The sequence below is a fragment of the Pecten maximus genome, chromosome 11 (genome assembly GCF_902652985.1).
Source record: "Pecten maximus chromosome 11, xPecMax1.1, whole genome shotgun sequence".
In the NCBI taxonomy this organism is placed as follows: Eukaryota; Metazoa; Mollusca; class Bivalvia; order Pectinida; family Pectinidae; genus Pecten; species Pecten maximus.
In genome coordinates this window covers 19,343,516-19,360,028 of record NC_047025.1, presented here as the reverse complement: position 1 = coordinate 19,360,028, position 16,513 = coordinate 19,343,516, and the positions used below count along the sequence as shown (strand labels likewise).

The 16,513-nt window shown below is 37.7% G+C and overlaps 1 protein-coding gene across 1 annotated transcript in view; it reads right to left on the bottom strand.

The window, feature by feature from the left end:
- The window catches only part of LOC117337320, a 50,388-nt gene that overhangs the window by 26,858 nt on the left and 7,017 nt on the right, over positions 1-16,513 (bottom strand). The window contains exons 3-11 of the mRNA XM_033898239.1: positions 14,601-15,673; positions 13,912-13,992; positions 12,890-13,115; positions 12,329-12,541; positions 11,616-11,810; positions 9,992-10,173; positions 8,567-8,780; positions 7,593-7,715; positions 1,665-1,784 (exon numbers count right to left, since the gene is read on the bottom strand). Coding sequence (XP_033754130.1) covers positions 1,665-1,784; positions 7,593-7,715; positions 8,567-8,780; positions 9,992-10,173; positions 11,616-11,810; positions 12,329-12,541; positions 12,890-13,115; positions 13,912-13,992; positions 14,601-15,673 — 2,427 coding nt within the window. The remainder of the gene's footprint in view (positions 1-1,664; positions 1,785-7,592; positions 7,716-8,566; positions 8,781-9,991; positions 10,174-11,615; positions 11,811-12,328; positions 12,542-12,889; positions 13,116-13,911; positions 13,993-14,600; positions 15,674-16,513) is intronic.

Genomic DNA, 16,513 nt, shown 5'->3' with positions numbered 1-16,513 from the left:
ATACATATCTTTTTAGTATTTCTAAAGATTCTTTTTTTAAATGTTTACCGTGTAAGTATTTAATTTTAGACTCAAATTTCACAATCTAAAAAGTTTTTTTATAAATAGTGCAAATATTTGGATTTTTTCTAATGCTTCAACCATTGACTTTGATGGACAGATCTATCAATCATATTTCTAAACTTAATTATATCACAAAATAATGACCAAAGTAAATTATGTGACTTTCTAACAGTGTATGGACTACAGAGTAAATTATGTGACTCTCTAACAGTGTATGGACTACAAAGTAAATTATGTGACTAACAGTGTATGGACTACAAAGTAAATTATGTGACTTTCTAACAGTGTGTGGACTACAAAGTAAATTATGTGACTTTCTAACAGTGTATAGACTACAAAGTAAATTATGTGACTCTCTAACAGTGTATGGACTACAAAGTAAATTATGTGACTCTCTAACAGTGTATGGACTACAAAGTAAATTATGTGACTCTCTAACAGTGTATGGACTACAAAGTAAATTATGTGACTCTCTAACAGTGTATGGACTACAAAGTAAATTATATGACTCTCTAACAGTGTATAGACTACAAAGTAAATTATGTGACTCTCTAACAGTGTATGGACTACAAAGTAAATTATGTGACTCTCTAACAGTGTATGGACTACAAAGTAAATTATGTGACTTTCTAACAGTGTATGGACTACAAAGTAAATTATGTGACTCTCTAACAGTGTATGGACTACAAAGTAAATTATGTAACTCTCTAACAGTGTATGGACTACAGAGTAAATTATGTGACTCTCTAACAGTGTATAGACTACAAAGTAAATTATGTGACTTTCTAACAGTGTATAGACTACAAAGTAAATTATGTGACTTTCTAACAGTGTATGGACTACAAAGTAAATTATGTGACTTTCTAACAGTGTATAGACTACAAAGTAAATTATGTGACTTTCTAACAGTGTATGGACTACAAAGTAAATTATGTGACTCTCTAACAGTGTATGGACTACAAAGTAAATTATGTGACTTTCTAACAGTGTGTGGACTACAAAGTAAATTATGTGACTCTCTAACAGTGTATGGACTACAAAGTAAATTATGTGACTCTCTAACAGTGTATAGACTACAAAGTAAATTATGTGACTTTCTAACAGTGTATGGACTACAAAGTAAATTATGTGACTTTCTAACAGTGTATGGACTACAAAGTAAATGATGTGACTTTCTAACAGTGTATGGACTACAAAGTAAATTATGTGACTTTCTAACATCGTATGGACTACAGAGTAAATTATGTGACTTTCTAACAGTGTATAGACTACAAAGTAAATTATGTGACTTCTCTCTAACAGTGTATGGACTACAAAGTAAATTATGTGACTTTCTAACAGTGTATGGACTACAGAGTAAATTATGTGACTTTCTAACAGTGTATGGACTACAGAGTAAATTATGTGACTTTCTAACAGTGTATGGACTACAAAGTAAATTATGTGACTTTCTAACAGTGTATGGACTACAAAGTAAATTATGTGACTTTCTAACAGTGTATGGACTACAAAGTAAATTATGTGACTTCTCTTTAACAGTGTATAGACTACAAAGTAAATTATGTGACTTTCTAACAGTGTATAGACTACAAAGAACTAACCCGCAGTCCTGCCTTGAAGTCGCGTTTTATCTGCGTTTTAGAGTACTCGTTCCTGGCCTTGGCACAAATTGATGATATCTCTTTCCTTTTCATGTCAATTGTCTTGTCGATTTCCAAAGACTGAAAAGTAATTGAAGACACAGAACAACTTCATGAGATTAGAATGATATGGTTTTCTACAGATTCCCACTCTCAGGTACCTAACTAAGGTCTCACCAAAAAAAATATTAAAACATTTTGAAAATAATTCTAGTCAAACATGGAAGTAAACCAAGATGCCCATGGCCTTAATAATCACCTAAGTTCTGAAATACATACTGATAGAATTCAACACATTTGACCTCTGTGACCCTGAAAGTACTAGTGTTGGGAATCGGTTGAATTTTTGTGATCGATCATCACTTGTGTGTAACCGATCGATGATCGATTAAAATCGATTAATTTCCAAATGTATATTTTGTATTCATGTCTCAATATTTTGTGAAATGCTTTCAACAACAATTTCAGTAACTAATAACTGTTATACCTATATAGCTACATGTATACTATCTTCCTGTGTGTTTATTTGTTTATTACACAGATAACAAGAGGCCCATGGGGCCTGTATCGCTCACCTGGTTGGATTAGACCAAATGTCAAAATATTGTTCATATTCAATTTGTTTTATTTGTAAATCTCAAACAATGCTATATATGGTTATAGTGTGGGAATCCGAACTGCTTTAAAGATTAATGAAGTCCAGACTCTCTAAGGTCTGAAAGACCTCAAGAATTGTTTTTAGAACATGCATTCATCACTTTATGACTAGTAGCGATTTAAAGGAATTACCTCTATTTCCCCTATTGGGCCCCGCCCCTTTGGCCCCTTTGGGGTCAGAGTCACCATTTATGTAAAATCTGCTCCCCTTCCCCCAAGGATGTTTCTGACCAAATTGGGTTCAAATCCATTCATAACTTAATAACTAGTAGCGATTTAAAGGAATTACCTCTATTTCCCCTATTGGGCCCCGCCCCTTTGGCCCCTCCGGGGTCAGAGCTACCATTTATGCAAAATCTGTTCCCCTTCCCCCAAGGATGTTTCTGACCAAATTGGGTTCAAATCCATTCATAACTTTATGACTAGTAGTGATTTAAAGGAATTACCTCTATTTCCCCTATTGAGCCCCGCCCCTTTGGCCCCTCGGAGGTCAGTCACCATTTATGCAAAATCTATTCCCCTTCCCCCAAGGATGTGTCTGACCAAATTGGGTTCAAATCCATTCATAACTTTATGACTAGTAGTGATTTAAAGGAATTAACTCTATTTCCCCTAATGGGCCCCGTCCCTTTGGCCCCTTTGGGGTCAGAGCCACCATTTATGCAAAATCTGTTCCCCTTCCCCCAAGGATGTTTCTGACTAAATTGGGTTCAAATCCATTCATAACTTTATGACAAGTAGCGATTTAAAGGAATTAACTCTATTTCCCCTATTGGGCCCCGCCCCTTTGTGGTCAGAGTCACCATTTATGCAAAATCTGTTCCCCTTCCCCCAAGGATGTTTCTGACTAAATTGGGTTCAAATCCATTCATAACTTTATGACTAGTAGCGATTTAAAGGAATTACCTCTATTTCCCCTATTGGGCCCCGCCCCTTTGGCCCCCCAGGGGTCAGAGTCACCATTTATGCAAAATCTGTTTCCCTTTCCCTAAGGATGTTTCTGACCAAATTGGGTTCAAATCCATTCATAACTTTATGACTAGTAGCGATTTAAAGGAATTACCTCTATTTCCCCTATTGGGCCCCGCCCTTTGGCCCCTCCGGTGTCAGAGCCACCATTTATGCAAAATCTGTTCCCCTTCCCCAAAGGATGTTAATGACCAAATTGGGTTCAAATCCATTCATAACTTTATGACTAGTAGTGATTTAAAGGAATTTCCTCTATTTCCCCTAATGGGCCCCGCCCCTTTGGCCCCTCGGGGGTCAGAGTCACCATTTATGCAAAATCTGTTCCCCTTCCCCCAAGGATGTGTTTGACCAAATTGGGTTCAAATCCATTCATAACTTTATGACTAGTAGCGATTTTAAGGAATTACCTCTATTTTCCCTATTGGGCCCCGCCCCTTTGGCCCCTCAGGTGTCAGATTCACCATTTATGCAAAATCTGTTCCCCTTCCCCCAAGGATGTTTCTGACCAAATTGGGTTCAAATCCATTCATAACTTGATGACTAGTAGCGATTTAAAGGAATTACCTCTATTTCCCCTATTGGGCCCCGTCCCTTTGGCCCCTCCGGGGTCAGAGCCACCATTTATGCAAAATCTGTTCCCCTTCCCCCAAGGATGTTTCTGACCAAATTGGGTTCAAATCCATTCATAACTTTATGACTAGTAGTGATTTAAAGGAATTACCTCTATTTCCCCTATTGGGCCCCGCCCCTTTGGCCCCTCGAGGGTCAGAGTCACCATTTATGCAAAATCTGTTCCCCTTCCCCCAAGGATGTGTCTGACCAAATTGGGTTCAAATCCATTCATAACTTTATGACAAGTAGCGATTTAAAGGAATTAACTCTATTTCCCCTATTGGGCCCCGTCCCTTTAGGGTCAGAGCCACCATTTATGCAAAATCTGTTCCCCTTCCCCCAAGGATGTTTCTGACTAAATTGGGTTCAAATCCATTCATAACTTGATGACTAGTAGCGATTTTAAGGAATTACCTCTATTTCCCCTATTGGCCCCCGCCCCTTTGGCCCCTCAGGTGTCAGAGTCACCATTTATGCAAAATCTGTTCCCCTTCCCCCAAGGATGTTTCTGACCAAATTGGGTTCAAATCCATTCATAACTTTATGACTAGTAGCGATTTAAAGGAATTACCTCTATTTCCGCTATTGGGCCCCGCCCCTTTGGCCCCTCGAGGGTCAGAGTCACCATTTATGCAAAATCTATTCCCCTTCCCCCAAGGATGTGTCTGACCAAATTGGGTTCAAATTCATTCATAACTTTATGACAAGTAGCGATTTAAAGGAATTAACTCTATTTCCCCTATTGGGCCCCGTCCCTTTGGCCCCTTTGGGGTCAGAGCCACCATTTATGCAAAATCTGTTCTCCTTCCCCCAAGGATGTTTCTGACCAAATTGGGTTCAAATCCATTCATAACTTGATGACAAGTAGCGATTTAAAGGAATTAACTCTATTTCCCCTATTGGGCCCCGACCCTTTGGGGTCAGAGCCACCATTTATGCAAAATCTGTTCCCCTTCCCCCAAGGATGTTTCTGACTAAATTGGGTTCAAATCCATTCATAACTTGATGACTAGTAGCGATTTTAAGGAATTACCTCTATTTCCCCTATTGGCCCCCGCCCCTTTGGCCCCTCAGGTGTCAGAGTCACCATTTATGCAAAATCTGTTCCCCTTCCCCCAAGGATGTTTCTGACCAAATTGGGTTCAAATCCATTCATAACTTTATGACTAGTAGCGATTTAAAGGAATTACCTCTATTTCCCCTATTGGGCCCCGCCCCTTTGGCCCCTCGAGGGTCAGAGTCACCATTTATGCAAAATCTGTTCCCCTTCCCCCAAGGATGTGTCTGACCAAATTGGGTTCAAATCCATTCATAACTTTATGACAAGTAGCGATTTAAAGGAATTAACTCTATTTCCCCTATTGGGCCCCGTCCCTTTGGCCCCTTTGGGGTCAGAGCCACCATTTATGCAAAATCTGTTCCCCTTCCCCCAAGGATGTTTCTGACTAAATTGGGTTCAAATCCATTCATAACTTGATGACAAGTAGCGATTTAAAGGAATTACCTCTATTTCCCCTATTGGGCCCCGCCCCTTTGGCCCCTTTGGGGTCAGAGTCACCATTTATGCAAAATCTGTTCCCCTTCCCCCAAGGATGTTTCTGACCAAATTGGGTTCAAATCCATTCATAACTTTATGACTAGTAGCGATTTAAAGGAATTACCTCTATTTCCCCTATTGGGCCCCGCCCCTTTGGCCCCTCCGGGGTCAGAGCCACCATTTATGCAAAATCTGTTCCCCTTCCCCCAAGGATGTTTCTGACCAAATTGGGTTCAAATCCATTCATAACTTTATGACTAGTAGCGATTTAAAGGAATTACCTCTATTTCCCCTATTGGGCCTCGCCCCTTTGGCCCCTCCTGGGTCAGAGCCACCATTTATGCAAAATCTGTTCCCCTTCTGCCAAGGATGTTTCTGGCCAAATTTGGTCAAAATCCAATTAGAACTTTTTGACTAGTAGCGATTTGAAGCAAATGTTGACGGACGACGGACGCTGCGCCATGACATAAGCTCACCGGACCTTCGGTCCAGGTGAGCTAAAAATGAACCAAAATTGGTTTTTTTAATAATTTTATCCAACACATAAAAAACAACAACAAAAGGATTGTTCATTAGAGTATTTAGCTCATTGGAAATTTTTGCACGGGCTGTAAAATGCTTTAATCCATCCGTTATCGAAAGTCTAATATACTTTGAAAACAAAAGTAGAACTGTGACTTACCATTGAAGGAATACGACTTTTTGCACATTTTATAAATAGTTTTTGTCATATTTAAGGTATCAGTACTTAACAGACCTAATGCTTCTTGTTTTCATTAAAAACCAAAATGTTTCCATAAAATAGACCCTGTGCGTTTACCGGGAAGAAGGATCGTATACATTGACGTTGCTTCCATAGCTAGTCGCTTATGTTCTCACAAACAAAATCTTAGTCATCGGTACGTTTGCATTCCTCCTAGTATTACAACACTGTACCAGTTATTGCGACGCTTGATTTTGTATGATACAAGCATAACCATTTCCCGCAAGCGACTGTGTTGTAGGCCTAGACATTGTCAAGCTGAACTTGCGGATGTTTATCTGAAATCGGCGAATATATTTTCATAAAACCTGAAGTAGGGCACTTCCGACGAAACTCGATTACATATTTCTTACTCGATTAATTGATCAAACGTCTCAAACAAGTGATACTCGACGAACTCGATTAATCGGAACACCACTAGAAAGTACATTAAGATTATTTATTTGAACCTCCTGGTATGACAGCTCTGGGCCTCTTGGATTCTAACACATGTGACCCCTGTGACCTTGAAATGTTAAGGTCGTTGATTTGAATAAATTGTGTAGCTCTTCATTCCAGCATGATGCTGACCCAATAGCAAGACCCTGGGCTTCTTGGTTATTGATAGGAAGTCAGAAATGTTTATTGTTTAAGACACATGCCAGATACCTTAAATAGGTCACTTGAGACTTTGTCACAGTTGATCTAAAATATTGTCATATTAATTTAGATAATCATACAGAAAAGACACTTTAATTGCATTTAAATCCAGACAATTCATTTGCTAATAGTGACAGTATCTGAATAAATTCTGATTATGAAGTATAATCAAATGTGAACCAAGAGAGAAGCACATGGATTTGGTTACATATTTTTACATATTTGACCTTGTGTCATTTCCTTTACAAGAATTTGTGTAACTGCAATTTCCTACATAAATGGCCAATATTAGATTATTTCACAATGTCAAATACTAACATTGGATATCAGGTATCTATTAATTCAAAAGAGGACAAGTGTGACTTTTGACCTTGAATAACGATCACCTAAATTGATAACGGTATAGAATTTAATGCTTGTTGTTATATGACCTAAATCTTTTAAGGGGTTCAAGATATACCTTACACAAACTTTTTTAAATTTCAAAAGTAGTAAAATGTGACCTTTGACCTTGACCAGTGACTTCCAATATCGAATCAAGTGTAGACCTTGATGGTGTGATGTTATGGTGTGAATTTGAATTTAATCAGTAAAGTGGGGTTCAAGAGTTATCTTGTAACCAATCTTATACGACAGACGACAATGTGATTACTATAACCCCCTTATCTACATGGGGGTAAGATATTCTGTTTTGCCCTGTTTTACTACTTACCTCCCTTGTAGACCTATCCATCTCCTTTTCCTTGTCTGTCCTTTCACTTTGTATAGTCTTCAGTGATTCCTCTTTGTCTAGTAAAACCAGCCTCAACTCTTTCAATGATTCCATTCCGACCACCTACAATATCAGATAAACGCTACTGTAGTCATTAAGTCATATACTGGTGTAATATTAAGTAAACAAGCATTCTGTGAGTATTGTTAAACCAATACATGTCCCCTACCGGCGCCCTGAAGTTAAAACTTTAGCCAAATTTGAGTAAAAAAGTTTAGCCGAAATGAAATGTAAGATGGACTTGCACTGTTCATTCAATCCAATGGAGATAGCAGTAGGTTACATGTATATATTGATTCAATACTCACAATTAAAAAGCAGCATCCGTATACCATTATTAAGTGAATGGTAAGCCATTACAAAACTTTAACCTCAAGAATACAGAGAAAACAGTTAAGTCCATAATATAGAAAAAAAAAATCAAAAAATGATATTTTTTTTTCCATTTTTAACTGTACAAAAGTAATGCCACACACCCAAAGAACCTCTATGCAAAGAATCAGCATCCTAATACCATTATCAAGTGAATAGTGTGTCATTATAAAACTTTAACCAAAACTTTAACCTCAAGAATACAGAGAAAAAAGTTAAGGAGTTCATAATATGCCAAAAATTTCAAAAAATGAAAATAATTTTTTCAGTTTTAACCGTAAAAAAGTAATGCCACACACCCAAAGCATCTTTATGCAAAGAATCAGCATCCTAATACCATTATTAAGTGAATGGTGTGCCATTATAAAACTTTAACCAAAACTTTAACCGGACAGCCGGACGGACGGATGCAGGCAAAAGCTATAGTCCCCCCCGTTTCACTGGTAGGGGACTAATAACATACATTATAGTGGTTTTTGTCACTTTTGTATTCTTGATTTCTTTATCTTTAAAACCAAATTATTTAGAAGTACATTGTATACCTCTTCACTCTCCAGGTCGATGACTAATTTATCTGTCTCCTCTATGGTTTCCTTCATGTCGGCTATGTCACTGGTCAACTCTTTGATTTCCTTTCCAGTCCTTCGGATTTCTTTCTTTAGTTTAACAACAGTGTGATCAGCATCCTTCTGTTTCACCAGTAGGGACTGAATCTCGTTCTCCAATGCCTCGCAGGCTTTATCCAATTTAAGGTTCCTTCATGGTTAAAATATCTTAAGTTAACAAACTTTCTAACAAGAAACTGCCCAAAACACTATGCTATAAATATATGCACATTTGGTTTTCAATATTTATTGTAGCTGATTGTCCCCAAATATTAAGTTAATGACTGGAAACATTATCAAACTACATCGCAAATCTGAGGTTAATGATGAATACTAATACGATTCAATAACAACTTAAGTATCCTGTGAAATAAGTAGAAGATTTACTACAACTGATACCCATGTAATTGTTGTCAATGTTGTCTGGACAAATGAAAGAGTGTCAGGGTTTGTTTGAAAAACTCCAGTTCTTTGACAAGTTTGACAGGGGTGTAAAAATATTTTTCAAACCACTTGCCCCGGGCAAGTAGAGCTCAGAAATCCACTTGCCCGAATGCAATTTCTACTTGCCCCAGTGTGCATTTCATTAAAATATATAAAAAGTCCATATCGAAAATTTTATTTGATATCAAATAAATAGAAAATATAAACAATCCATAATTGAAATAAAAGAATATGTATTCTCATTTAAATTGTAGTTTTATTTTTATAATTATGGTCTCTTTGTCTTATTTTTTGTTAATTCCTGAATTCCGGTCCGGATTCCAATCTGACTATAAGTCAGTCACACAAGTCAAATTTCCTGTTTTGATATACAAAGATCGTTTTACAGATAAAAAAAATCTTTCCTTTGTCTTATAAGAACATTTGGTCAAATATTAAAGTAAGTAACCTCTTTCAAACATTATTTCATACTTTAACTGCAGTTTCTTTTATTTTCATTAGTTTGAAATTCATAAAAACGTTCGTGAAGTGAAGGCTTTAGAGTGCCACCAGCGACCCACTTTTCCCACCTCGGAAATTAATTTATCAACACGGAAAATAAAGATAATTTAACTACTAATTGTTTATTTTAATATGTTTTAGCATACTTCTACACTACTGTCTTTCTGATTAATTCCCTAATCACACAGAATTCAGGAAATCGAACATGAAAATTATTTGAAAGATAGAAAAATCTGACTTGTCCCGGGCAAGTGTATAACAATTTTTGGCTTGCCCGAACTCAAATTTTGGTTGTCCGGGGTGTCGGGCAAGTGGATTTTTACACCCCTGTTTGAAAGATGAAAATGAATAGGAGGTGGGAATATGTCTTATTCCATTGAGAGAATAGATAGTACTTGGTAGTGAAGTGGTAATTACCTGATCAGTTCTGAAGGCATGAGATCATCTGACTTCGTACAGATGAATGCCACACTGCCATACTGTCCATCCATAAGAAGCTGACGCCGGAAGTTTTCTCCGAGCATCTCCTTGGCCGTCTTGTTGTTGATGGCCCGATGTATGGCTGCTACCACCCACACTACTGTACAGTTCTTCAGGTACTGGAGAACAACACATTATACATTCAGGTTATTTTTAAGTGTCAAATTATATGAATTTAGATTTAATAATAATAACAAGAGGCCCAGAGGGCCTGTATCGCTCACCTGGTTTCATGAGATATGAAACAAGAATGAGGTTTAAGTATATTTGTCGCTGGTATTGCTATGTCAATACATCTACATCATAAGCATTTTATATGGGTACATGTACATTGCTTTTATTGAAATTCTAAAAATGTCAATTTAGCCAAATTGATCCCTTTTGGCCCCGCCCCTCAGCCCCCCAGGGGTCAGCCCCACCATTTGTACAATTTTGAATCCCTACCCCAAGGGGGTGCTACCAGGCGAATATGAGTGATATCCATTGCTCAGTTTCAGAGGAGTTGTTTATATCAATTTACCCAAATTGATGGCCCCGCCCCTCAGCCCCCCTGGGGGTCAGCCCCAACATTTGTACAATTTTGAATCCCTAACCCAAGGGGATGCTACCAGGCGAATATAAGCAATATCCATTGCTTTGTTTCAGAGAAGAAGTTGTTTATATCAATTTAGCCAAATTGACCCCGTTTGGCCCCGCCCCTCAGCCCCTTGGGGGGGTCAGCCCCACCATTTGTACAATTTTGAATCCCTACCCCAAGTGGATGCTACCAGGCGAATATGAGTGATATTCATTGCTTAGTTTCAGAGAAGAAGTTGTTTATATCAATTTACCCAAATTGACCCTGTTTGGCCCCGCCCCTCAGCCCCAACATTTGTACAATTTTGAATCCCTACCCCAAGGGGATGCTACCAGGCAAATATGAGCAATATCCATTGCTTTGTTTCAGAGGAGAAGTCGTTTATATCAATTTAGCCAAATTGACCCCTTTCGGCCCCGCCCCTAAGACCCCTGGGGGGTCAGCCTCACCATTTGTACAATTTTGAGTCCCCACCCCATAGGGATGCTTTTGACCAAATTTGGTCAAATTCCGATCTGTGGTTATGAAGAAGAAGTCAATTGTTGACGGACGGACAGACGCCACGGTATGGCATAAGCTCACCTTGGTCCTTCGGACCAGGTGAGCTAATAAATGGATGTGATGACATCATCTGCTTAAGCAAAGAGGGGTTTTTTCACTGCTATATAACATTTTTGGAAAACAAACATCATCCTAAATCTGGCACTCTATAAACCTAGTCGTATAGATTGTTTGTGATAACTTACAAGTGACTACAAAAGGTGGAGAAAAATATACTATTCTTCATTTTATTAACTTTAATAACAACTGGTTATTTTTAATCATGCATCATGACACAGTCCCTAGAAATAGAAGTAGCAACCCTTGAAATCTTAGAAAGAAGTTTAAGAAATTTACAAGATGCATTGTTTTCTGTCCCTATCATACAATACATATATATATCTGTGTATCATAAAAAAGAAAATTATACAAGGTTGTGCTCACATCTCTGGCTATGCGGTCACGGGCAGCATTTGAATCACGTACACCAGGGAGATCTACAAGGACTGCCCCACTACTGCAGGCATCGCAGTTTGGCATTCGTATTGTCACCTGCTTCACAATTGGCCAAAACTGACCACCGGCTCCTGGGTCAGCTGTCTCTATGTAACGGTCAATTAGTCGTCGAAAGACTTTTGGCTAAAAACAAGGACACTTCCCGCATTATCAAAACAATTTTGACAGATTTAACACCCTGAGTAAGGACAGCTAAGGCACTGTCAGAAAAGTGCTTTAGTATGTAGGTATATGTGAAAGCAGATGTATTGTTGTGACCGTGATGTACATTGAAAGAATATAATATTTTCTACAAAAAGGATATATCTTGATCTGCAATATCATCATATGGCTGTCATTAATTGTGCCGTCATAAAAGTTTAGTATGGTACAACATGTAGACAGTTTCAGATATAATCTGTAACAATCAGGTACATTACATAGACAGTTTCAGATATCATAATCTGTAATTATCTGGTACATTACGTAGACAGTTTCAGATATCATAATCTGTAATTATCTGGTACATTACGTAGACAGTTTCAGATATCATAATTTGTGATTTTTTCTGTAATATTCCATAACCTTTACCAAAGGTATATGAAACTCAATCTATATACTCACGATGACAAATTGTTTTCATATGATCTGTTATGACTTACATTGGTAGCCCTTATGGTTTTGACCTGGTCCAACATCCTGGTGACAGCAGTAAGGCGCCTCAGAGCTGCCATGGTGTCAACCTTGCCATAAACAGCTTTGACCTTGAGGAAAGCCACCCCGGCCTCAGAGTCTAGGTCGGGCACACTCTTCTTCAGCTTCCCATCAGCAGTGGTCAAGTCCGAGATCAGCAGCTGGAGCTCATCAAACCATTCCTGTTCAAAGATCATACTTCTGATCGTTACTACCAATTAAATTTTATTCAAGTATTTTCAAAAATCCAAAAATCACTCTATACAAGGTTTATCTAGAATTGTTTGCTGTAATTTAAAAAAACTTTACAGTAAATTTTGTTTAAATGGCAGTGTTAATTTGATTATTTACATAATTAAAACCAATTCATTCTTTATACCATTGAAGAAAGAATAATAAAAAGAAATAAAACAACTTCAATTCAAAGTGTTGATTGTATTTTTCCATGTAAAATTATTCATGAAAGTTTGACAAAACCTGGCCGATTGAAAATCTATCCCATTATACCATCGTTTTTGTATTTAATGTACCTTTTCAGACAGAAATTTGATATCAGCCTCATAGTTATTACTAGTAGTGTTGGCTTGGACCTCCACCACCACTGCAGTACAGGCCCTCATCCCCGATGTTGGCAGAGTGTTGTACTGGTCTATAATAGCATTCATCAGACTTGACTTCCCTGCACCTGTATCTCCTACAACAGCTATTGTTGTCTTGGGTAACACTGTTTTCTCTTCAACCTCAGACAAGTCTTTCCTGAATAGATAAATTTCCATACATGATATCAAATCAGTTATTTTGTTTGATACATACAGCATGTGATCAAAAAGTAATGCTGGATGGAAAAATATACACCCATCGGAAACCAAAGTGATATGGAATCTAGTACGAAATTGCATTAAATACCAAAGTATGACAAAAAGATTTGTTAAAACAAAATACAGGTAGTACATAAGAAATTGTAACTAACTGGTAAAAACAAATAAACAAAGGGGAACAACTCTTCCAACCAGTTATACAATTCATATTAAACCTTAACAATTGCCAAATCAAAATACCACTCAGGAGAACACAACTTTACCTCATAATTATGAAGTCAAGAGATCTGCTGAATTCTTTTAAGATCTCTGGACAAACAAAACTTTACACCGGACAGCAGGATGGCCACATACCATTATATTTACATTTGCTCCGCATTTCCCCATTGACACCATACGCCTATAATACCCAGTGCCTCAGGCTACAACACCCAGTGGGTCATGTGACATTGAAAAAGGCGGGATTTTTTTTTGTTGGTTCAGTTTTTTCAAAGTTGACGGAAATGGTAAGACAATGTAAATATAAGTATTGAACAGTGGTTTTAATGTTGTTATAGTCGATATGGCAGCAAGATGTATGGTGGGCAAACGTAGCATGGAAACCCTAACCATTTGCCCACCATACATCTTGCTGCCATATCGACAATAACAACATTAAAACCACAGCGGCTGTTCATTGCTTAAATAAGATGTCAATTTTGACAGAATTCAGCTTGTCAGGAATGTTAACCTACCTCCACTGTGACACTCGAGGGAACCTGCTGAGTTGGTGTCCATCCAGAGCCTGCTGAAGCTTACTGATTACTCCTGTACATCTGTAAAGACATCAAACTCACTTAGACCAGATTTTACAGCTCTCAATTAATAAACTACTAAACTTTACCGCAACAAGGAGGTATACACATGAAATATCTAAATAGTGTGTTTTCAAAGTTCTCAAAACGTTTATGAAAAATTTACATTTTTTTAAATTGTCAATACTCAGCAGTGGCCACTTAACATTGCAGACATATTCATAAGAGAAATAAACATATGCAAACAGACTGATGCATTCCACTTTTAAAATCATCACACATTCAATCTTTTGTTCCGACAAAATTCATATTAAGAAGTTGAAATTTTGTTTATATGTAGATTTCCTTATTATCACCATCAGAATGATACTCAGTAGTATGGTTTATAAATATATCCGATGTTTTGTATACTTTCAACTTATGGTTTATAAATATATCCGATGTTTTGTATACTTTCAACTTATGGTTTATAAATATATCCAATGTTTTGTATACTTTCAACTTAACTTTTTGCCTGGGTAAAATGTTGACCCGTTTCTGTTACTGTGACTCAATCTCGGATACATCCATACCTTAGCACTGCTGTTCACAAGGCATATTTTATAACAAAACTTGACATGCATTATTACCTCTTTAAATAGCCTACTATTCTGTCATTGGATGCCTCAGCCTCAGTAAGTATGCGTTGATGCACTGAGCTAGCAACAGAAATTTCTCCCGGAGTCTCCTGACTAGACTGGGCAGACTCTGACTGCGAAGGTGTTACTTGCCGCTTAGTTTTGTACTTCATCAACTTTGCTTTTACATTAACCAAGAACTCATTAGTCTTTCTCTTCTTGGCTGATCCATCAGAGTTCTTTTCAGTGAGAAGGAGTTGTTTAGAAGCATCCTCAAACTGACTTTCACTAATGTCTGTCACTAGAGGGCACTGTGTACTTATAAGCATGTCTTCATCATATGCTTTTTTCAACTTGCTGGCCGGAGAAATTTTCGTAAAAACTTCCCTACTTGACATTTTTGTCCTTGCTCGCTTTGCCGATAAAATTCCATCTATGTCCTCATCGTCCTTATTGAACAACCGACGTCTCTTTATGCTTGTACTGGTCGATGCCATGGTAAAGTCATCAGGTCTTGGCGCAACAGATGTAGACTTGTTGTCCTGCCCACCATCAGTGAAGTCATCATCACTCTGGCCAAGGTAGTCTGTTATACTAGGGATATCCCCTTCATTTTCCTCTATATCTTCAATTACATTTTCATCTCTTTTTGTCGACGACTCTGACTCCCCATCCATTTTGTCATCACTGTCCTCAAAAGCTTTCCAATCAAGATCGGGAACACTGAAATCTTCCTCCGAGTCAAACATGTTTGAAGCACTGTCAACTGACCTGTCGAAAGTCTTTGCAGGTGTGTTTGATGTCTTTGTTATATCAGGGAAAACAGGCGACAGACATTGTGAGGGACCAACATCCTCCAGAGGATCCCATGGGGACAAAGGAGGCAGGACAGGAATGTACAAATCAGTGTCATCGTCTTCATCGCATGTATTAGGAATCACATCTTCATCGTCTGAAGGCTGGTGAGGAGGAGGAGAGGGAGAGGAATGGTTTGGGTCATTATCATCATCCATGCTTTCCTCTAAGTAATCGTCTGAGGCTTGGTCACCTTGACATGAAAATTCATCACTAACATCTGCAGGGTCCTGCAATATAAAGTACAATGAATGTATAATTGGTGGTCAATATCACTTAACCTTCTTTTGAGAAAATACTGTGAAAGACTTTATGGGTGAAATTGGTAAAGCAGTAATCAATATATTGTGTAGAAATTAGTTTTCAATTTTCTAATTATGGTAACAGTGACCTTTGTTCTTTCGATTTGAATAGCAATACCATTGCCAAGCAATGCCAGTAAGGGAGCTTTGTATCAAGTGTGAGTGGAATTGAAATCAAAACAGACGTATATATAGTTTCTCCTGAAACACATTTTTCATCCATTCATGGTAAGTGACCTTGATATTTGGCCTTTGGACACGAAAAGAAATCCCAACTAACAACTTTTGTGAAGACAATTTATATGAAGTTTCAGTGGAATCTGCACGATTACAATACCTTTTCAACATAAGCACACCAGCCCTTATAAGTACATCCCCATCTTTTTGCAGGAAAAGGAGATAGGTGCTCTCATTGAAACATATAAAACATTCCTTACCTTACTGATCTGTTAAAACATAATCTTCAGTCTTTTAACCAAAGACACTGGATTGTTTTCTTTATATCATTAAGCACACTCCAAGTATTTTTGTGAACAGTACGCTTATTAGGTCAAATACAGTATTCTTTTTCATTCTCAATTCATATATGCTAAATTATGGACCAAGGAGAAGTGAATATATCATTGCTGATTGCAGGTCAATGAAATTTCATGGATATATGTGGGATGGAACTAGTCACAACACTTCCTGGTATAGGTACACCCAAACTCACATTGTAGTCAAAGGTCAAATCATCTAATTCATTTTTATTTTACAAACAGAACAAGT